Source organism: Octodon degus, unplaced genomic scaffold (assembly GCF_000260255.1).
Source record: "Octodon degus isolate 3935 unplaced genomic scaffold, OctDeg1.0 scaffold00191, whole genome shotgun sequence".
Taxonomy (NCBI): domain Eukaryota; kingdom Metazoa; phylum Chordata; class Mammalia; order Rodentia; family Octodontidae; genus Octodon; species Octodon degus.
In genome coordinates, this window is record NW_004524767.1 from 671,416 (window position 1) to 694,740 (window position 23,325).

The following is a 23,325-nucleotide window of genomic DNA, read 5'->3' on the forward strand; positions in this document are numbered from 1 at the left end:
GTTGAACAAGGACAAGTATAATCAAAAAATGACTGACAGGAAACCTCACGAAATATCTCACTTGGTGGGCTGATTTCATGACCTCCTGGTTTAGAGTAATCTGAAAGTCCACTTGCATGGCACCACACCGCAAGCCCCACATGACATCAGATCCAACTACCCTCACGGGCAGACACAGCAGCTGGCTCAGAGCTGTGGGGGACTGGTCAGCACCCAGCACTCAGGCGAGCCATCCTCTATTCAGGCTTGCGATAGTTAACTCACCTCTGACTTCAAAAATCCAACATAACTAGAGTTTGAAATAGATTCGGTGACAACCATAACAGATTTCAATAAAGGTTACTGAGATGATGTTCATATTTTTGGAGCTGGCTCTGCAGCTTCTGGTCCTTTAGGGGGCGCAGGGCCTCCCTTTGAGCTTACAGGAGGTCAGTATTAAGAGGACAGAAGGAGGTTCTGGAGTTGGAGGATTTGGCTCCAGTCCTCGGCCTATGGCTCACTGCTGCCAGCTTGGGCAATTCACTTCCTCATCCATATAATATGGATAATAACAGTGTTCACTACAAATGGTTGGTATGAAAAGCAAATGAGCTCAAAGACAAGGGAGTTCGTACTTGGTGAACAGCTGACACACAATGGTGGCAATTATTCTTGTCCTTAGCAAGAGTCTATCCTCATGCCATAAGAGCTTTCCACAAGGAAACAATCTCCTGGAAACAACCACAAGAAGACAAGACTCCCTTTGCATAACTCACATGCACTTTTCTTTTGTTTTTCTCTACCAGCTTTTATACAAAGTATCTTAAAAACTATGGTAAAAGTTTCCTGGCAAATATGAGGCTTTCTGATGAAGATATCTTCATTTCCTTTTATTCACTCAGGCATTGAACAGAAACACGTTGCCTGTTTATTGCACCCAAAGATCCATGCTGACATTGTGGAGTGCAGAAATGTAAATCACGATCTCTGCACACAGAAGCTTTGCGGTTTAGTAAGGAAACACTGTATTTACATAAATAACTAAGCTAAGGAGTAGAAGCTGCAAGAAAGATAAAAAGCTTAGAGAGGAGAAGTTAATCTGAGGACAAAGACCTGTCCTCAGATTATCAGGAGGTAATATCTACAGTCAATAGAGAAGGATAACTTGGTGTGGAAAAGCACAGCTAGTAAAATAGGGTAGAGGAGGGTATCACAGAGTAAAGGCATCCCTGCGAGGAGCACATGGGCAGGAAAATGTGAGTGCGAGGCAAGGTTCTGGGGTGCGGAAGACTTAGCAGGCAGACCAGAAACAGACACTGAAAAGAGGCTCAAATACAACTTCATGCACTCTCCCTTGAGTTTCTCCTGTGACTTCAGCCCATCCAGTGGTGTAACTTCAGTGAAGTCTGAGGTAAGATTAAGGTTGCTTTAGAAAGTATTTTCTTTCCATCCTTTGTGTGTATCTCATTATAATTAAGGGAAGGCAACCAGATCTGGAGTTTCCATGAGTTGTCTTCGTCAGCTCTCGGAGCTCCACTGGTGTTACACTGGGATCTAGGACTTTCAAGCTCCCGCTGCCAGTCTTCACTAGCACAGGAAGCTGAAGACCTAGCACCACCCGTGGTGGGAATGCTGAAGAGACTGTTATAGCCTGAGAGGAGCTGAGAGAGAAAGACAGCAACTTGGGAAACGACAGCTGCTTGGGGAAGGAGAGCAGATGGCTGGGTGCCAGTTGCTTATCTGAGTTGTCAACCTCTCTCTACCTCTTATATTAAACACTGAGCTAACCTTTAATTGCCCTCATAGAATTTGAGCTCAGTCCGACTCTCAGCATTTCAAAATCATCCTGCAGAAAGAGGCGCTGCCCTCAGAAGGGGTTCTTTTTTCAGTATAAGGAAACCAACTCCAAAGAGAAGACTCTACAGTTGCCCGAGAGTGCAAGGTACAAGTGAGATGTACATCTCTAGGCCTCTTAGGTGATGCAAGGAAAAGTACATTTATAGTAAACTGATTTACAGATTTGAATTTTCAAAAAGCATTCTCCAAAACTGCTGGGAACTTGGAATGCCATCAAAGTGAGTGAAAAAAAATACTTCTATGATATAAATCTTAATATGCCAGGAAACATAATTTCTGGGTCTCAAGAAAGTTCATTTATACGTAAGCTCCATTCAGCAATAGTTGCTGTTCATGTTTTCTTTTATATTCCTTAGCACAGGAAGCCTTTTTACAAATTGCTGTCCTTCCTTCCTCAAAGGCCTCTCTGTAGGATTGCCTGAAGACCCCTGGGTAAGCCTAATCCCAGATTTCATTAATGAGGTTGAGTTACAGAGGGGTGTTGGAATTTCAGTGAGAAAGAAGCACCTCTCACCTATGGTACTCACACTGACCTTCCCAGAGAATCAAGACTTTGAAAGACAGAGCTAAAGCCAGGTCCAGCCACTCAGGCGGGCACAGCACTAGGTGCACACTGTCACCCACAGAGCCAAATCCTTACTCCTGCCCCTTCACCAACAAGTCACTGGCATCCACCCATGGTCAGTTTTGAGTGTATCCTACCTGGGGACTACGTACAAACCAGACTTCCTTCAATAACCAGTTCCTGTTTATTTTTCTTTTAAAGCTTGCCACTTTTCTTACCTTTTCTTTTGGTTTCCCTTTTCTTTTATTTTGGACTTACCCGCTAGATAGGAATCAGGTAACAAGAAATTATTACAACAGTGCTACCTTGGGAAATATATATATATATATATCCTGCAAAATAATTTCATTTCTAGCACATAAATTTAAACTGCCAAATTTTGGATTTCCTTATTTAAGTACAGATAAAAGTACATTTTGGATAATAATAACTTACCTATTTCTTAAATGTTGCCCCATATCTTATGTTTAAGGCTATTACCAAATATATATCTTTATAATTATTATACTAACTTATCTCTAAATCAATTATTTGAAAATCTGTTGCTATGTTTCAAGAAAGAAATGGAAACAAAATTTGCATCACACTAACAAGGAGACAGGGTAACTGAGTGGAAAGGATACAGACCTTACAGAGAGAAGACCTAGATTTGAGTATCAGTTGATTTTTATCCTCATGAATCCTGCAAGTTCACGAAATGTCTGAGTCTCAGTATCATCTTTTAGTAAAACAGAAATCAAAATAATTCTTGCTTCACAGGATTATCATGAGGGCTAAACTAGGCAACAAATATTTCAGTGCCCAATGAAAATCTATGAATTTCTGATCGAGCTAAAGAAGTTATAACTTATTCTTTAGTCAATGAAATGGTGGTGGTGGTGGTGTGTGTGTGTGTGTGTGTGTGTGTGTGTGTGTGTGTGTAATAAGAGTTGGTTTTCCTTCCCTTCTCTCAGGATTGATTTATTTACTTTTCACATTCAGGTCATCTATTCAACAGGAATGACTAGACCTGTACTCTGATGATGCTGTTGCCACCAAGTGGCTATGAGGGGATTCTGTGGGGGAAAATTCTGGGTTACAGGTGACAGCACGCCCATCTGTGCCCAACAATTAAAACTGGCCGGATGTCCAGGAGCAGTTGTGTTCCCTCTTCTTCCTGGGCCTCACACAGGAGTACCATAACTTTGGCTGGATATTTCAACATTACTGCACTCTTTCTTTATTTCTTCCTGATTTACTAAAGAGTCCACAATCCACAGCAATTTAAAAATCTTTGTCTTGCCTAAATTCCTAACTCATTCACCTTGTGCCTTAGAGCTCCCTTAAAGATATTAGAAGAAAACTAAGACTTACAACGCCACTAGGAGAGCTAGAGACCCACCAGCGAGTGTCCATAAAAACGCACTCAGCCCCTTTTGTGTTCAGTCCTTCTAGTTTCATAATGTGTCAGTATCTTTGTTTCTCAAGCCCAGAAACTAAGGCTCAAATTTTCTCAGCACCCTTTCCAAGGCTCCCGGTTCACGAGCAACAGAAGGGGATCAAACCCGCGATAGAGTCAGGGCTCTGCTCACTGCTTCTCAAAGCCCCAGTCTATAAAATGTTCAGATGATGTCTTGACACCGAACACCTGCATCAGATACCAGAAGTCCCGGAGGAGATTCTTTAAAATATGAGTGCCTTGATCCTCATCTGATCTTTTAAAAGCAAAAACCCAAGACAGGAGCTTGAGAGTGTGTAATATGTTTTCAATTTAGCAAAGAAATCTGTTCTATTGTGAAGGTTAAGAACTGCCGATTCAAATGTATTACTACTTTAAAAACATTTCCTATTGCTTTAACATTTATATGTTCAGTAATATGGTCCTATTATAAAACATCTCATTAACACAGTTTCTTTGTTTTTGTAACAACAGGTGGATGAGATATTTACTGATTCTGCCCTAAACAAGCACTATATCAAGAATCAAGTAGTCAGACTGACGTACGTATGTTTGGGCAAAGGTGGTAATGACCCTGCAGGACAGAGGGCAAGGGATAAAGGGACCTTTATATGTTATATCCCTATGAACTTCCCCTTGGCTGGGATTATCATCAGCCTTCCTCCACGGCAGTCTCCAGACACAAAGCTGGCCACCATTTTTTTTTATTTTAAAAATATTCAGTAATTTGAGCCTGAGGGTAAGTGATGTATTGGATTCCAAAGCGACAGTTACACCAAGTCACATAAACACAACCAAACTCCATCAACTGGTTGTGACGCCCTAGAATTTAGGCCTCAAATCTATGGAAGTTCACAGCCATAGGCAAATCAACAGCATGCAGAAAGTTATATAATTTTCAGCAGGTGTGTCATTTCAAAAGTACTAAGAAGGCAAAATTGGCTACAAAATGAAATCATAAGTTGTACATGTTCTGAAGCCCTGGTGACAAGAGGCATGCCCAGACAAAAAGATGTTCCTGCTGAAAGAAGTCTTTTTTTTTTTTTTTTTTTGGTTGTACTGAAGGAGAGACTCCTATCAGTGGCAGCAACTGCTCAGAAATTTCAGTAGTGTTATTTTGAAAGTCACATAGCACAGCGCATATGTCATAGATGCAGACACACGCGCCTGTATGGACCTGAACTCCTCTCCTTAAAGAAAAAGACTGTGTTAAGACATGGTTTTATTGGAAGGAAATAACAAGCACTTTTCTGCCCAACGGTCTGCTGATGCCTTACTGGCAGATTTACTTAGAATTTAAAGTTCTTCATATTTTTACTAATAATTAGCAACTTTCATCAGGCTTTTCTAATAGTATTAGGATTATTTCAGAGATGATATAAAAGCATGTAAACTCTTGAACTTTCTGTATTTCATGCCCTCTATTTTCAAATTCTGATTCAACAAAATGTCCTAACATTATCATAATTTTAAGGATTACTTTGGGCTTATAGCTTTTATCATTATATAATTCTTTTGGGGTCCAGAGAAAGTCTATCTGGTGACCAGTGCTGATTACTGTTATTTAACGTTTTCTGTATGTCAGTTAAATATTAAGTTATGATTGTGTATATCTCCATATCCCAGAATCTAAATGAGTTGCAATAACTAAAATATCTCAGAATTGATATGATTTCCTTGTGTACCTAAAAGATTCAGTAGCTTAAACATTTTATCCATTTAAATTTGATAAGAACTTTTAATAGTGATTTTTCTATTTTAAAGATATATAAAAATTCAATTCCAAAGGTGAAGGAAGTTGAACCTGTTTATATTGAAAATTCAAGATACTGGGCATATTTCATCTGGAGGAGACTGGAAGATTATATGTTATTGCTTTTTTTGAATATTTTATGTGCAAGAGAAAAGTGATGTTTTAGGTAGGTCCCCTCCTGAATATGTACCTTCCTTTCTGTGTCACAGTCCAAAGGGAGAGAGTGTGACAGCAGACATCATCATGGTATTCCAGTCCCCATCCCCTGGACAGAGGACAGTGAGAGAGAAGGAAATCCATAGCATCTTGAATCGGAAGATAAGGAACGCAAGAGCTCTGCCAATAAATGTCTCATCAGTTCAAGTTAACGGTAAGTACGTGGCTTTCTATGGGATATGAAGTTCTCCATTAAGTCCATGTTTTGTGTAATCACAAACTCACCTGGCATTATTTTCATTCCAAATACTAACTAGAACTCACAGAGGAGGGCTGGGGATGAAGCTCGGTTTGGTGGGACACTTGCTAGCATGCACAAGAACCTGAGCTAGAGTTCCAGCACCACAAAAATTTAAAAAGCACAAATAGAATTAATATGGAAAAATCCAATTTAAAAAGAAGTGATAATCTAGGTTTTCTTACTTCCTGATGAGAACATGTTTGGCATATCAAGTGATTTTTCCAAAAGTAGTTGACTGACATTCATCCCAAAATAAGGGCAAGCATTTATCACCAACAGAGGGTTAATCGGACCTAGCCACTGCCTCCATGATTAAGCAAGTGAAAATGCCAGTGGTTAAGCAACATGTTACATGAGAGGACCTTCAAAAAAACCCACCACCCTTATTACCTTACAAAGTATGGGTTGACTGAGTGTGGTAGTGCTGGCCTGCAATTCTAGCTACTCACGAGGCTGAGGCAGGAAGATGGCAAGTTAGAAACCTGCCTAGGCAATGAGGTAAGACCTTACCTTAGCATTAAAAGGGCTGCAGCTCAGTGGTAGCGTGTCTGCCATCATGTTCAAGGCCCTGAGTTCAAGTCTGTTCCCCAATAGCCTACCTACCCACATACATACACACAAAGGATAGATTTACATATGATCATGAGATGAAGTTTTTGTTAGCTTTTTTTATGGGCATTTGAGAAAATGGTAGACCAAGTTTGAAGCCATCAGATAAATAATGCTTTAAAATTCACTAAATTAGGAAAAATCTTCCTGGAATCACTTACCCATCATTCCACTTTCCTCTCTACAGAGTGCCCTTAGCTCCTTACACTACCATCACTAGCCTTGACTGCAGTGAAATAACATTTACCAGAGCCCCACTGCTATGCTCTCTACACACAGTTTATAAATTGCCATATTCCAATGAAGTATAAAACTTCAACTTCATAGATGCAGTAATCAATTAGTAGGAAATCTAACAATTAAAAAGAGCTTAGATCTCTAATTTCTTGACAGACTTTAAAAAGGGGCTGTATATTCAAACAGATTTTATAAGTTCTATGATATTGTGCTCCTGGAAATCCATTTCCTACATTAGTATGCTAGAGATTATGAGGAATCTGGTTAGACAGAAACCTGTTTACCCTTGTACACTAAACTGCTTCCTCAGCATCTACTTCCAGTAAGCAACCAAGGACAGGTTTCTCCTACAAATGCCAAGGCATACCAGATTTAGGAGAGTCAGAGCAAGTGAATTATATCAGACATGAAACGCCCAGCCTCCCAAGGGTCTAGCTGACTCCTCACAGGGAAACCTCAGCAGGAAGTGAGGTTCTGAGGTCATGGGACAGGGAGAAGTTTGCTGAGGTGACTGTCAGCTACTCAGGGAGTGCAGTTGTGGACCTCTCCCAACAGGAGGGAGTAACCTGTCAACTGCTAATCCACCTGCTTTGTAAGGTGGCAAGGCACTTGGATCTAGATGGTGAAATAGTGGCCATTCTGATAAGTTACAGGGTTTACTATACATAATTGCCAATAATGAATAAATCTTCTAGGAATTTTAAAGCCAGAACTATCTGAAACTAGAAAAGAAGCATGAAATAGTCATCAGGTGTCTGGTCTTGTATCTTCTGGGCTGAGTTTATGAGTGTCCCTTTATTTTAGAGACTGGTAGATCAAAAGCTCAGGTGTGCAGATGGAGAACCTGATTTAAGAGGAACTTAATTCTAACTCCACTGAGTCACAGCAGGACCCGGATAATTGGCCCACACCCTGGGGCCCATTTTCCCATCTGCAAAATGCATTAATAATGTTTATGCTTCCTGAAACAACAGGACTATTGTGAGAATGCACAAGAAGATAGAAAGCATAAAGTGAACATAGAGAACATGATTACATATGAAGCCATTAAATTGTGCATGTGCTTCAGAAACCTGAAGCCTTTAGGGAGAGTGACTGGTAGCAGAATAAACTAGTCTTGAAGGCTCCAGAATTTTCAAATCTATGGTGTTTACTAGTATTCAGGAAAGGCCCTTAGAGTAGCATCTTTAAGGCAATTCTTAAGCAGGCAAAAATATTGTTCCAAAGAAATGCAGAATCTCGGAACTTCTAAAACATAGAAATTTAATACAATAGAGATGCTAGGTCAAGCCTGCAAGTAACACATAGTTAAAGATTCATCCATAATTTATCAAGGAACTGTTTTGTTTTGAGGAATAACTATATGAGACAGGTCCTCGCTAGATGCAATGTGTCAAAGCAAAGCAAACATCAACTTCTGCACAGTGCAGAAGAGCAAAATAAAGGGTACATGATAAGACACGGAGAGTTTTTTCAAGAGAGAAACAGAGAACAAGATGAGGGGAGAAAGGGAAAAAGTGTTTAAAAGGTGAATGGAAGAAAAAATGGAAATACAACATTTTCAAATGGTAAAGACACCAAGAGTTGCAGGGAGCAAGGGAAGAAGACAGAAGAGAAGAAAAGGTCTGTTATGTGAAGGTATGAGTTCTCCACGACAAAGGTAATCATTATGTACTGCAATCATGTACTGATAAAAGATACATACTTAAAAAAAGTCGCCGGCCATGGTGGGCCCTCCACGTAAGTGCTGAAGGCCCTGTTCCCACCGGGCATTTGCAGCAGGTAAAACTGAACAGTAACTCAGTCGCTACAACTCAGAAGTAGTGAGGTACAGCCACCTTCAAGATGGAAGCATTATTAGTATTTCTGTTCACTTCTGCGCCTGGGAACTAAAAATGCTGTAAGAACCAGAAATATTATAAAATAATTTTTAGTCTATTGGTAGTTTACCTCTAAGTATGCTCGTTTTCCCTAAAAATCCAATTCTAAAAATCCAATAAGAGGGCCAGCCAAATAGCTCAGTGGATTAAAGCACTTGTTTAGGCAGACACAGCAGCAGGGTTCAATCTCTGTCATGCCTTGTCGGCCCCACCCCCAGGGCATGCTGAGAGGGCAATTGAGACTGATCGTGGTGGCGCACGCCTGTAATCCCAGCTCTATGGGAGGCTGAACACAGGCGGGTTACTGTAAGTCCGATCTATGTAGTGAGACCCGTAAAAAATAAAAAATGCAATAGATAAATAGATAGATAGATAAATGAAAATCCAGTTATAATTATTGCCATTACACTTACTCTGGTATCCCTCTTGAGAGTGCATCACTTGCATCTTGCTGCAACGAAGTAGATAAGGCTTTAACTCAAGAATTTTAATATTATGCTGCTTTCCACTACTAAGAACAAATTAAACAATTAATGAAGCCAGGCATTTACTGCCTTAAGTTACATTTGACAGAGAACTGAACACCTCCTATAGGGTAAGCACTGGGAATATGTTTTCAGCAATTGATTCTTCGCCATGCAGGGACTTTGAAATTTGGCATGGGTGTCTTTGAATTGAATATTTTGCAAAATTCCCACATCAAAATGTTCATTGTAGCTAAATTCCCATGTGTAATTTACAGAAAGTTAAGATGAAACTTACTTTGGGGGAAACCAGGGGGAATGGGATGCTCAAATGTAAGTCTGAGAAATACGGCACTGACAGAACAGAGCTAGTCATTACTATTTGCTCACTCGGCCTTTTTTAACCTGACATCCAATACAGTTTCCACATAACCTTCAGATCTGTTTTTTCTCTTCCATGAATTAAAATTGACAAAAGTTGTATACATTCTGAGTGCATTATATTTATACATATGTGTACAAGTTTAAATGTTTTTGTTTCCCTTCATCGGCTTCCTAACTGTTGGAAATTGACAGATTTGATACTAAATGTTGTTTAATAATTGACTCTTACCAATATTCAGTGGAGGTTAGATAAAAATATCTCTCAATTTATTCTTCAAATCATCTTGATCATACTCTGGTTTCTCTTCAGATCATATAAATCTTTCACCCTTAAATCATCTTGATGTTTAGAAACTATGCATTAGAAATAATTTAGGTGATAATTTTTAGTTTTTCATCTTAAATCCCTTCACATACACACACACACACACACACACACACACACACACACACACACAGAGGCTTCTGTGAAGTCCTCAGCAGACCTGTTTGCAGAGGCCATCTGCTCCTCTCTCTTTCTTCTCACCTGCTGTGGCATCTGAAAAGGTTTTGCCCTGCACCATTGAGTAAACACAGCTCATAAATGAAAACTCTGTGCGCTGTTTGTGTCTGACATGCTGCTTGAGACGTTACCCACCTTACTGGAGGTTGCCTGTCGATCTCTACAAAATGAACACACAGGTTTCTACTCCTGACTGATCTACACCATCCAGAATCCATAGTCACTGTCCTCTGATAATTCCTGGTCATAGAGACCGAGTAATAAAAAATCTCAAATTACCATTCTTTATTTTGTTTTTCAGCCATGAGTTCATCAACAGGAAAGCTAACTTTCCAAGCATGTAAGTCTAGTTAGCCTACATAAATAAGTTCAATTTCCACATCAGCAAAGATATCTTCAAAGATCAGCCTATAATTTCCCTTTTATGTCCCACATTTTCCTTGGGAAAGCGTAATTGAACAAAAGAAATTCTATTTCTAAAACTGATTTTAATTTGCATTAAAATAAGCATTTTCCATGGTGATAATTCTGAGGAAACTTAAAGAGTGTGTATACTTCTGGTTTGGCATAAATAGACTTGTTTCCCATAATTTTTAAAGATTCTATGAAATGTGATTTCTGCAAAGAAGTAAAATAATGCGAAAATGATAATGAGGCAGTGATGTACCCCATTATATAATACTGGCTAATCAAAGCATACTTAAAAGTCTCATATTCATAGCTGACTTCAATTTGTTTTAGCCTGCATTTTGAAAGAAAATAACAACACCTTTCATCAGTAGTTGTTATGTACTTGTCATTCATTCATTATTCATTCAACAAATATCCTTTAATACCTACCAAGTACCAGGAGTATGTCAGGAGCTGTTCATACCATTGTGAATAATATCTTATTGTATTCAAAAGTATAATTTCAATGTAGGAAAGGACAGAATAAATTTGTACTACAGCAGTGTGGTACATGTTCTGACAGAGAAAGTACATAGTGCTGTGAGCATCAATAAAAGACCACACTGAGGAGGGAAGTAAATCAGACACACAAGTTTGAACATCACGTAATTTCCCTCATAGGAAAAAGTTAATAGGTAAATAATGTGCAACATAAAAGACAGACAGTAGGAGGGAGGGAGACACAGAGACAGACAGAGACTGAGACAGTTGTAATCTAGATGTGTTTTTGCTGTCCAATACAATATGAGAGCTCACTTTGCAGGATTTCTATGTCTTTGGATGTATTAAGCTCTTTTTGTTGTTATTAGCATGGTCTATTTGCAAAAAAATATAAATTAAAGGATGATCTGTGAAGGTACAGAGTAGCTCAGGGGTTGCCTAGATTTCAGGGGAACAATTGAGACATGCTAGCTAGTGAGCAGAGTGATTTTCTTTGAGATAACAAAAATGATCTAAATTTTATTATTTTCATGGTTGTACAACTCTTGTCAATATGCTAAAGTCTACTGAATTTCAAATTTGTAAATTGTATAGCATGTGAAGTTTAGTTCAATAAAGCTGTTAAAAAAAAAAAAGGAAAAGGAAAGAAACTTAACCTGGTCTAAGACAAAGCTGATCCTGGAAAAAGGACAGAGGCAAGGCCATATGGCAAGTGACTGGTAGCGAGTGACTGAGCATGGGAAACGGTCCATAAAAGTGTCTTCAGGCAAGTGAGAATGTGGTCATCTCTTGTAGCTGACAAGGCATCAGCACGGCTGGGCATGCAGCGCCGGTGGCTGTGAGAAAAGCTGTGCCTCATAGTAATCAAGGCAGAGAAATGCTCCATCAGGAGAGCAGTGAACTGTCACTGAAAGGCTCAAATATTTCAGAAAGATCACTCAGGTTCCAATGTGGAGAATGAAATAGCCTGGCAAGACTGGAAGCAAGATGGGAAACAGGAAGTTCTTCTATCCTTTCAGATGAGGGAAAAAGTAGTCTACACTAGAGTAGTGGCAGTGCAATTAAACTTCTAAAACCACTGGCCATACCGTGTTGGGAGTGTAGTCCACCCCAGTAAAATGAATCTTCTTTTTGATACTTAATTAGTTGGAACAAGGAATAAATCTACCATTCTTAATTTATACTGTGTTCTAAATAGGTTTAATTCTTGGCAGGAATCTTAAGTTCAATGCATATAATGAAATATTTGTTTATTCCTATCAATAGACAACATGATGTTTACTTGTAAACTTATAGTCTTTTATCCTGATGAGTAATAAATTAATTGTGTCACATTAATCCAACTTAGTAGAAAATAGCCACTCAGAAAAGAAAATAAGAAAGTTGGTTTTGAACAAACAGGCCAGAAGGAGTTATTCTTCTAGTGAGGATTTCATGTCAAGGTCACAGCTCTGGACCACCTGAAAGTGGGAAACAATAATCTTAGTAAAAGCTCCCAGGATAACTACATAATTGGCAGTGAAAGTCTACAGGGTTGATTTGACTGTGAAATGTCAGTTCTTCCCAGCTTAAGAAAACTTCAGTGGGCAACACACATCCACTTCTACAAAGGTGTACTGTAAGCAAAGTAGTTCATCTGGTGATACAGAGAACAGACAGGATGCAGTGCACACTCATACAGTAGTAGCTCTAACTACTGTGTTACAGTCCTCAATTAGGTTCTATATCAAAAATTGTACATTTCCTGTAACTTAATAGTCCCATCTCTTTTAGGTTGTGGTAAACGAGCTGCACCACTAGCAGTCAACAGAATAATGTCTGGAGAAATTGCACCCCCAGGTGCCTGGCCATGGCAAGCTTCCCTTCAGCGCAATAATATCCATCAGTGTGGGGCCAGCTTGATCAGTAACACGTGGCTAGTCACTGCTGCACACTGCTTCAAAAAGTAAGGCATTAACCCTAAAGAATGCCCTTTAACTTTTATTGTGTGTTCTTTTTTTTTCTCCATAATTTTATTGAGAAACAAATAACAATGAGACAGTTTCAAATCAAATTGGTAGGACAGTTCAATAATTAACACTTTGCATACACTCTTCCTAGTGGTTAATTGCTGTACAAGATGCAGACATGATATCCTATTTACAAACACTACTAGGACAAATCCCTCTATTCTTTAAGAGAATGTAACTATATATCTATCGTAAGCATTTTGAATACACAGATACAAAATGAACATTCATCTATATCCCCTTTTTTGTTTAGTTCCATTATTTGAATATTATAGGTGTGTTAACTCAGCAAAATATTCTAAAAGAGTCCAGTAGTCCATAATAGTATTGGGTCTTCCACTTCACTGGCAATGTCAGAAATTGTTGACCTGAGTCCCCTACCGCTTCCCCTTTAACTTCTCAAAAACGCCAAAGTTTTATCCAATTCTGCAGGCAGCTGGAGAGTTCGGTCAGGGATCTATAACCTGAATAAGTCACCAAACCATAGTGTGTTTGGAAATAGATGATTGAGATATTCTCCCAGTCATTTTTACCTACAAAGTTCTATCTTTAGTTATCATAATCTATATATCTAAAAGCATAAATCGATGTAGAGGCACTTAATACTTTGTAGGATATGTATACTACATATATTGACTGTAGCTTCTTAAGCTCATTCTTTATTCCTTACCATGTAATTTTTTTTTAGACCTTACAATCATTTCAGATACTTATCTTTTGTTTTAAAATATGTGAGCTGTTTGAACATTGTCTTGGTACACGAATACAGAATTTTAAAGTAATTACATCCATTGTATCCTGAATTGAAAATAGGCATAAATATTGATTTCTTCTGTCCATGTAACTGAAGACTCAGAGCTGTTCACAGAGCTCAAAGCTGTTCTACTGTGGTGTCATCAAAGCTTAGTTCCACATTTGTCATAATGTATATATTTGTCTGCAGAAACAATCCTTAGGGATATAACAGTGATACTTTATTTTTGTGACTTTTGTATTTGCATTATTGACTACACAACATATTCTACATTTTATTTGCTGCAAAACTAACTTTGTTCTTGGAAATTACTGTCCTTGCATTATTCCCTTTCTCTAAATTCCTTTCCCTCCTTAACTGACTTCTTCAAGAACTATGTGGAGTGTGATGTGCTCTTTAAGGACTTCTCTGATCCTTTTCAACAGTTTCTTAACTATAATTTGTATGACAAACAACCTTGTTTATATTTTTAATTTGTCTTTTATTTATTATAATTTCAATATAATAAAATATATTTATTATATTTTAATATTATAATATTAAATACTTTATTTTAATTTATGCATATTAGTCCAAGTTCCCAGAACACAATGACTACATTCACCGTGGGGCATTGGTGCATGCACGTCACACATCTCAGACCTTTTATTCCTCCTTGCCCTTCCTCCATCCTCCTTCCCTCCATCTCATATAGATTCTCTGTTTGCAAATCCACATGAGCTGCATAGGCTAAAATCAACAACCCTTTATGTGGGTGTTACTCTTGGGCAGAATTCCTCTCACTCATGGATTCTTCACCACAGTTAGCCAGTTCTGTGATAGTACTTCTACACTTACAAATACCTTTACAGTTGTTTCTAGATTTTTTTTCAGTCCAATCATAAAATAAATGAGAAGCTCTAAACCATAAATTTTTATTCTCCTATTAAAATTTTAGCAGCACCAACTTCCACAGGTCCTATCATGTTGGTAATGCTCCACATGATTAGCATTTATCAGTGTCCCCTTTCAATAAGCTTTCAAGAACTAAACCCACAAAGTCAGACAGTACGATTAATGCCATACGCCGCGAGTAAAATGGGAAGCTTCTGGAAAAGAAAAATAACATAACTTGCCTGCCAGGGTAACAAGTAGCTCACTCATCAAAGGATTCTCCTCCAAGGGAGGAGACACTTAGAAAGGTCCGTGAAACACTCATGCATTCTGTGGTCCCAAAGACAGGAGGCAGAAATCTCACACTACACATAAAGAGATGTCTATTATTTTCCTTAAGTAGAAAACAAAATCCTTATCTGATGATCTCCATTATTACTCAGTGATCTCATTTCTGTACGTACTGCGATGCACCAGAACACAAGCTAGGTGTCATCCAAGCTAGGTGCCATCCTCATATGGCACTCAATCATCTCTGAGAGGATGATTGCCATCATCTTCCGATAGCCTTCACCACCCCGTGTCCAATGCGAACCACACATGACCTGAGATGTAAATAAGACATGTAACTCTCAGCTCAAGAACACAGAGAGGAATCCTCTGTCACCATAATTAACTCTAAACACTTCGTCATGTCCTCGAAGATGCTCTCATCCCTGCTCTCATCCTCTTCCACCTCATCCTCCAGCATTCTTCCCCTTGGGTCCTAAATCAAACCTCATTTGGCCCCGAGGTCTCAGGATGTTTGCCTGTAAATTTGTTCCCCTGGCATGGGGTCCTCATCAGCCTAAATGTGTTTGTTGTTAAAAAAACAAAAAACAAAAAACAAAAAAAAAAAACCAAAAAACTTTCCACTCTATACATTCTATACATGTTTTTTTTTATTTGTAATCCTTTATTTGTAATCCTTATTGCTGAAGTTATGTATCTCCTTTCTACTGTTCTGATGTGTGTGTGTGTGTGTGTGTGTGTGTGTGTGTGTGTTTGCATGTGTGTTCTTGAACTGAAGAGCCCTGTAAACTGGAAACTTACCCCTTGATCACCTTATGCCCACCATTGTGGGGCTCACTGTGATGTTCGGCAAATAGAAGCTCAATGAGTATTCACTGATGGGATAAATGAATGATACTGTGTGTGATTTATGGCTGTAGCATATAGTGATATGGTATTAAATCTAAGCTCTAATGTGCCCTATATTGTGTACTTCCAAATACTAAAAATAAAAATATACCATGCTTAAGTTTTAATCAAGTATTGTCATTTCTAATCTAGTTCATACCTTCTGCACAGTTCATATATTCTGCTAATTTCTAAACTTTTCCAGTAGCGCCAATGCACGCCAATGGACTGTTAGTTTTGGAACAACAATAAACCCTCCCTTGATGAGAAGAAACGTCAAAAGGATTATTGTCCACGAGCGGTACCGCTCCCCATCCAGAGAGTATGACATCGCTGTCGTGCAGCTGTCCTCCAAAGTGCCCTTCTCCGACGACATCCGCCGGGTCTGCCTGCCAGCAGCCTCGGACTCCTTCCAACCGAACTCCACGGTGTACATCACGGGCTTCGGAGCGCTCTACTACGGCGGTGGGTGTCTCGGGAAGGTGTGGGCCTGCCCTGCGCCGGGAGCTACCGGCAGCCTCGCCTCTCCTGCCAGCTTGGTGGAGTTAGTTAGGGCTCTTATTCCGCAAGTCACAGAAAATCGAATCAAATTAACCACATTAGAAAGACTAGCGAACAGCCAATCTGATCATCGTAACTCGGAAGGCAACAGATGAAAGAAGTCTGGCTTCAGACATGGCTAGTACCAAGAGTAAGGAAGCTCTGAGCTCCTGGCTCCTTGAATTTCCTGGTCTCCTTGTCCCACCTGGCTTCATCAGAAGGAATTCTGGCGCCATACAGTGGCCAAGGTGGCTGATAGCAGGTCCGGGGTAATCTGATAGGCTGAACCTCCCTGTGCTTATGCCCAAACAAAAAAAATTTGGTTTAGCAATAAAAAGGATTATTTATGGTATTTATAAATAAGGATAGTGTGGAAATAGATCATCAAAATATCTTGCCCTTTCTAAAATGATTCAACTTGATACACTAACTTAATCTCCCCCCAAAAAATAATAAGCTTTTAATCAAGGAACTTTGTCAGATATTCTCAGAGGACTTACTCTGGGTTCCATGGTGCAATCCAGGAGTACATGTGTAACACTCTCACAAACAAATAAATAAAATAACTGGGGTTGAAATGAAAGATACCTTTTGGTAATGACAAAATGCACATATAGAAATATATATATATATATATATATATGTATATATATACTTATATATAGCAAGTTATAAGAAATAAGCCTCTACTTCACAGTCTCCACTAAAGAACCAGGAATGTCCTTTCGCTAACGTAGGCAGGAGCAGGCATGATGGTCTCTGTGTTTTCTTCAGATACCTGCGCGGTGTGGGTGCCTCTCCTGCGTGAACACGCACTGCTTTCTTTAAGGTCTGTTGCTAGTCAACGAAGTATTACCTGCGGTACATCAATTCCGCCACAGTAGATAGGGCCAAACACCTTCATCTGTGTGCACTTTCAGTGAAGGGCTCATCTTGCAACTGATGTACAGTCCGCCTTCGCAGTGGTGGGAGGAGCATTGTAAATTTCCTTTGGCTTGGTAGGAAAAATCATTTTCTGAGAGTATTTTAAGGTTGCACAGAGATGTACTTGCCATGATAACTTGTTCATAATAGAATTTACATTCTATGTCAAATGTTAGCATTTGTTGAACATGGGAACCCAAAGCAGCAGTGTGACATTAACTGTAAGTATCTGGGGTCATCCCCCAAGGGAGACCAAGGGCAGTTATAAAGAAACCCTGACAACATGAAAGAACTGAAATCACACAAAATTTATTGAATTCAAACCGGAAATAAGTAGCAAAAAGATAAGAACATCTTCAAATGTTTAGAAATTAAACAACACACCCATAAACAAAAAGGGAGTCTTAAAAATTAATATACATAGACCTGAATGAAAAATAAATCTCATGTAAAGGGTACAGTAAAATAAAGACAGAAATTAATAGCAAATGCTTCATTAGAAAAGAAGAAAGATCTAAAATTCTTAACTAAGTTACTGCTCAAAAAACTAATAAAGAAAAGTAAAGCAGGCAATGGTAAGAAATAATGGATCATGGATATAGTTCATTGGCACAGCACCTGCCCAGCAAGTGCAAGGTCCTGATTTTGATTCTTGGTACCAAAATAAAATTTTTTAAAGGAAACAATGAAAGTAGAAATGAATGAAATTGAAAATAAAAAATAGATAAAATGGATAAATAGAAGGCTTATTCTTGGAGCTGGGTCTGGTGGCACCTACATGTAATCCCAACACTCAGGAGGCTGAGGCAGGAGGATCACTGTGAGTTTGAGATCAGACTGGGCTACATAGTGAACTCAAGTCAGCCTGAACTGTACTATAGAATCTTGTCTTCAAAAAATCAATCAATAAATAAAATTTTAAAGCCTCATTCTGTGATGAAATCAACACTTCTAAGAAATTTCATTAAACATTTTCACAATATATAAGAAAGAGTTTGGGGATATCCAGAATTTGTAAGTTTTGCTTTTTCTAATTGAGAATGTATCTTATCACCCTTTTTGCTGAAAAAATTAAAAATTCACACCATCATCTGAAAATGTTTAATACATTACCCTCCGAAGCAATGGGTATGATTTTTTGGAAGGTTTTTTGGTTTTTTTTTGTTTTGAGTTGGGAGTTTTTTGGTGTGTTGCTTTGCTTTGCTTTGCTTTGCTTTGCTTTGCTTTGCTTTGCTTTGCTTTGCTTTGCTTTGCTTTGCTTGAGACATGGTATTGCTAAGCAGTTCAGGCTAGTCTTGAACTCACTATGTAGTCCAGGCTACCCTTGAATTTATGATCCTCCTGCCTCAGACTCCTAAGTTCTGGTAAGTTGATGACGTACTAGGCAAAAAAAAAATGTGCATTTCAAGGACAGAATAAGTTTTAAAATCCCTTAGCAAATTTCTGGGGTTTGTGCTTATATTTCCTCAGCACTTATAAAAATGTATTTGCAAACACCTCTGCAGAAATAAATCTCAAAGCCATCTTCTTAAGATTCTTGTAATGGCCTGCCAGTTTCCTATTTCAATGCTGTAGAAAGTATCCAAATTTAACAGCTGAAAACAGCACTCACATTTTCCGTGAGTCAGAAGTTGAGACCCCGCTTAGGTGTGTCGTCTTCTCTGAGTCTCGCAAGACTCCAGTCAAGATATTGGCTATAAAGTGGACTCATCTGTGGCTCAGTACTATCTTCCAAGCACACTAAATTTTGCCAGAATCTCATTATTTTCTTTTCTTTTTTTTTTTTTAATTTAGGACGGGGTCTACAGGGTCTACAGGGTCTCACTAGGTAGATTGGACTCATAGTGATCCTCCTGTTTTCAGCCTCCCAAAGCGCTGGGATTACAGGTGCACACCACCAACCCCAGTCTCAGTTATTGTCTCAGAGCACTCTGTGGGTGGGGCCAGCATGACATGCAGGGGAATTGAACCTTGGCCACTGCACTCTGCCTAAGCAGGCGCTTTAGCCCACTGAACTATCAAGCCAGCCCCTTAGAATCACACTTCTTTCTCCTTTTTTTTCCTTTTCTTTTCTTTTCTTTTTGAGACAAGGTTTCACTATGCAATTTGGGCTGGACTTGAACTCACTATGCAACCCATGTTGGTCCCGAATTCACAGCAATCCTCTTGCTTCAGCCTCGCACATGCTGAGATTATAGGCCTGTGCCACTATACCTGGCCAGAATTTTATTTCTTACAGCTGTAGGACTGATGGCACCTTGCCTCCTAAATGCCATTAAAAAAAATCTTTGAATTTAGGGAAACCCACTTCAGATAATCTCCCAGTTGATTAATTCAAAATCAGTTGAACCATGTGCAAAATTCCCATACCTTTGCCATATAAACTTTAACCTTGGAAGGAGTATCATATCCAACATGGTCATAGTGTCCCACCTATACTTGGGGAAATGGGAATCACACACCAATCTTGGGGCATGCCCTGGAATTCTGCCATCCAGAATGGTTTCCTCACCAGTGTATGGTTTGGCATAAAGAACCTGAGAATGTTTGTGTTATTTTTAGTTCTCTACTGAGTCTACCTGTTATAATACTGCCTCATTAATCTGGAAGCCCAAGTTTATGCAAGAGATGAAGCCATTAAATAATAATAATGGCCATTATATACCTGACAGTTGTCTATGAAATGTAAAGGATGAAATAAATGGGCATGGTATGATATTGTTTTATGAAAGCAAGAGAGAACACTAAGAATGCAAAGTTTATAGGAACAATCTAAAACCAGAGGTACAAACTTCATGAAAATTGAAATGTCATCCTATAACAATGAGTTGACTGTTTTTAAAGTAAAGAGACAAAGATTTTACAGCAGAGACCAAATATTTTTCCTGCATATAGAAGCATTTATAAAAATACAATAGGACATTGTCATTAAATGTGACATATTTTAATTAGATTTTCTCCTTTAAAACTGTTTATGCTGAGCTAACACTTTTAAGGTGAAGAAGACCTCCCCCGCAAAAGAAAAAAAGAAACGTAGCTTTGCATTAGCTAGGGATGGTGACAGAAAAAAATCTAAAATTTCTTTCTTTTCTCTATAAGGAGAATCCCAAAACAATCTTCGAGAAGCCAGAGTGAAGATCATTAGTAGCGATGTGTGCAAGCAGCCATCTGTGTATGGCAACGACATCAAATTTGGAATGTTTTGTGCTGGATATCTGGAAGGAATTTACGATGCATGCAGGGTAGGTCACAGAGAGGAAGTGATCTCAATGTCATTACCTCAAATTTTTTGTCTGACCCAGGAATTATTCTACGTTCTTTATACTAGTACAAAATACAAATATCATGCCAACTCCAAAAGGTTTTCACTATAAATTTCAATGTGGCATTAAGCAAAATGAAGTAATGAAAATTTTTTTGATGTGATCAGGTGAATCAACAAAATTAAAATCTCTTAATAATTAGAAATTTAAGGATTAATAACAGATAGTCACTTTTCTCCAAGGGTTCACATTCTAGTCTTTTTTTTTTCTTTTTGCGGAATCAGGAATTGAACTCAGGCCCTTGTGCTTGCCAGGGAAGCTCTTATTCCACTAAGCCATCTCCTCAGCCCCAAGGGTTCACATTCTAAACAGTAAGCAAGCATGTACAATGAACTGTCATCTTGTACCATAAACAACACACAGAAGAACAAATACTTTTTCCTTGAGGGGACTATTTTTGGAACGAGTTCCAGAGAAATGATAATGAAGAAAGACAGCATTTACCCAATTACAGAAAATGGAAGGAATGTTCCAGAAAAAAAAGCATAACCACAATTACAAAAATGTAAAATATCAATTTATGGTCAAGGAACCCCAAGTCCTTGGCTGGGCCTCAGAATAGCAAAGATTAAAGGTAGAGGTCTGAGTAACAGTGAGCACGTAGAGAGGCCATGTTGCCAGTACCCTAGAGTACTTTGCAGTGACTATTCTGTCCTCCAGAACCTGTCTGGCATGCAGTTTTGTTTAAATGGGTGTGAGCTGTTTTCTTCTTGGAGCACTTGCTTGTTAATATGAGATTCTTAAAAATTCCAAGGAGCTGAATTCATGGCAAGATGATGGGAGTTGTATTGGTATCAGGTAGAGGGAAACCTAAGCTAGAGTCCCACACAGCAGGGCAACACCTGTCAGAGAAGGAGCAGGGAGTTTTGTAGTAAATCGGCTGTGCCAGAGCAGTATCAGACACATGTCAACTCTCAATTACCAAGACTGTAAACAGAAGCAGGTAGAATTCCAGGACTCCAGCCAGAGTTCTATGCCATGGGAAACCAGTGAAAGTTGTCATTAGGAGGTGTGGAGGAGGCAACCATGAAGATCCCAATGGTGAAATTATGGGTACGTCTCAGCAAGCACTGAGGAACCTATAGAAGCTTCATGGGATTATGGAGAAGTAAGATTCTCTCCTGCCTGTGGAAACGAGTAATCAAACAAAGCTCTTGTCATAAAAAATTAGGGGCATTATCAGGGCAATTACTCAAGCACATGGATCAAGAAGAGAAGCAGAGCATTGCCAGTGGGTGCCCAGGGAGGTGGGCAGAGTGTGCTGAGGAGAAATAATCATGCACCCATGTCCTTCTCACGCGTACCAAGTATTGATGTGGAACTCAACAAATCCCTTCTCTTACATGCAGTTTTCTACCAGAAAGCTGGCCAGACAAGACACAAATATAAATGACAGTGTAACAGAATTGCAGATTTGAAAACCACAAATGAAAAGTTTTCACAACTTAGGGCAGTTTTGGGATTTGGGTCCTGCTTCTAGTTCAGTCAAAAGCTGATGGGATGAAAGATGCTTAGCTGTAACCACCATTTGAGCAAAGACTGGAGCCTCATCTGAGATGCTATTTGAAATCATTCCAGAAGACCGTAGCTGCATTTTGAGCATTTTCCCCCTAGGGTACTCACAATTTAAATTCAGATAGTAAGGAATATAACATAGAGGAAAATTAAGCCATATTCTTCCATGATTATTGTTTTTTTATACTATTAAATCTCATTTGCTTATTCAGAAACTTTTTTATTTAAAGAGAATAAAATAAAAAATTAGGAGCTACACAGCATTTCAAGAAACAAGATGACAGGAATTCAAAAATTGTTGTTATATATTGTTATCTTCAAAGTAGTTGTTCAGGTTGTAAAATTGGTGAAAAAATTAAGCATTAACAGTTCCTTTCAATAAACCAATAGAAATTAGTAGTGTGAAGGGTTTGACTATATGTTTTGAACCAAGCCATTTGCTGGGGATAAGTCATGGGCAGTCATGAAAGACAACTAAGGAAGAGGGTGTGGGAGAAAAAGATCATAAGAAATAACTGATTGTGAGAAATACTTTGATTAACAGGAATAAAGCTGAAAAATGTCTGCGGTTGAACTAGCACTTAGGAGAGGAGCAGGAGCTCACTAGGAAAGTTGCAAGTGGTGGTGGCTTAAGGATGGGACCCTTGGTGAACATAGAACCCTGGTCCCCTGGCCCAGGGTTGGGCAGGAGGCTGGTGTGAGGACAGGCTGGTGGAGGCTTGTCCATTATGATTACCACTGTCTCTTTTTTTCCAAGGGTGATGGATATCCATTAAGTGGTTTTAATCAAGATATCTATACTAAATTAGTTAACATATACATGTTCTCAAAATATTTCTTAGTTTATTAGATGGTTGCTAAACAAAGAAAGTGGTGTGATTAAATTTGAACTTTATGAAAATCATTTTTGTCACAGTAAAAAGAAACGAGATAGTTGTGATGGATCAATTAACATATACTGCTAATTTTGGTGAAATAAGGTTATTTTGACTAAGAATATCACTTGGAAACATAAATAGATCATATATAAAATTAAGAAGTGAATAATGACTTCCATGTGCCTGGAGAAAGCCAGGTGAGTGAAACATGACATTTGAATTTCCAGCTAGAACATGAAGATAAAGGAATTGAGAATTAGTGGGATGAAAGAAACAAAGTAGAAATACCATTTGAGTTATTTGAACTGTCTTTC

The 23,325-nt window shown here is 38.7% G+C and overlaps 1 protein-coding gene across 1 annotated transcript in view; it reads left to right on the top strand.

The window, feature by feature from the left end:
• Positions 1-23,325, top strand: part of Tmprss11a (transmembrane serine protease 11A) — a 49,397-nt gene that overhangs the window by 21,494 nt on the left and 4,578 nt on the right. Inside the window, exons 4-9 of the mRNA XM_004644081.2 lie at positions 4,314-4,381; positions 5,802-5,962; positions 10,427-10,465; positions 12,790-12,961; positions 16,037-16,296; positions 20,395-20,537. Of these exons, the coding sequence (XP_004644138.2) occupies positions 4,314-4,381; positions 5,802-5,962; positions 10,427-10,465; positions 12,790-12,961; positions 16,037-16,296; positions 20,395-20,537 (843 nt within the window). The remainder of the gene's footprint in view (positions 1-4,313; positions 4,382-5,801; positions 5,963-10,426; positions 10,466-12,789; positions 12,962-16,036; positions 16,297-20,394; positions 20,538-23,325) is intronic.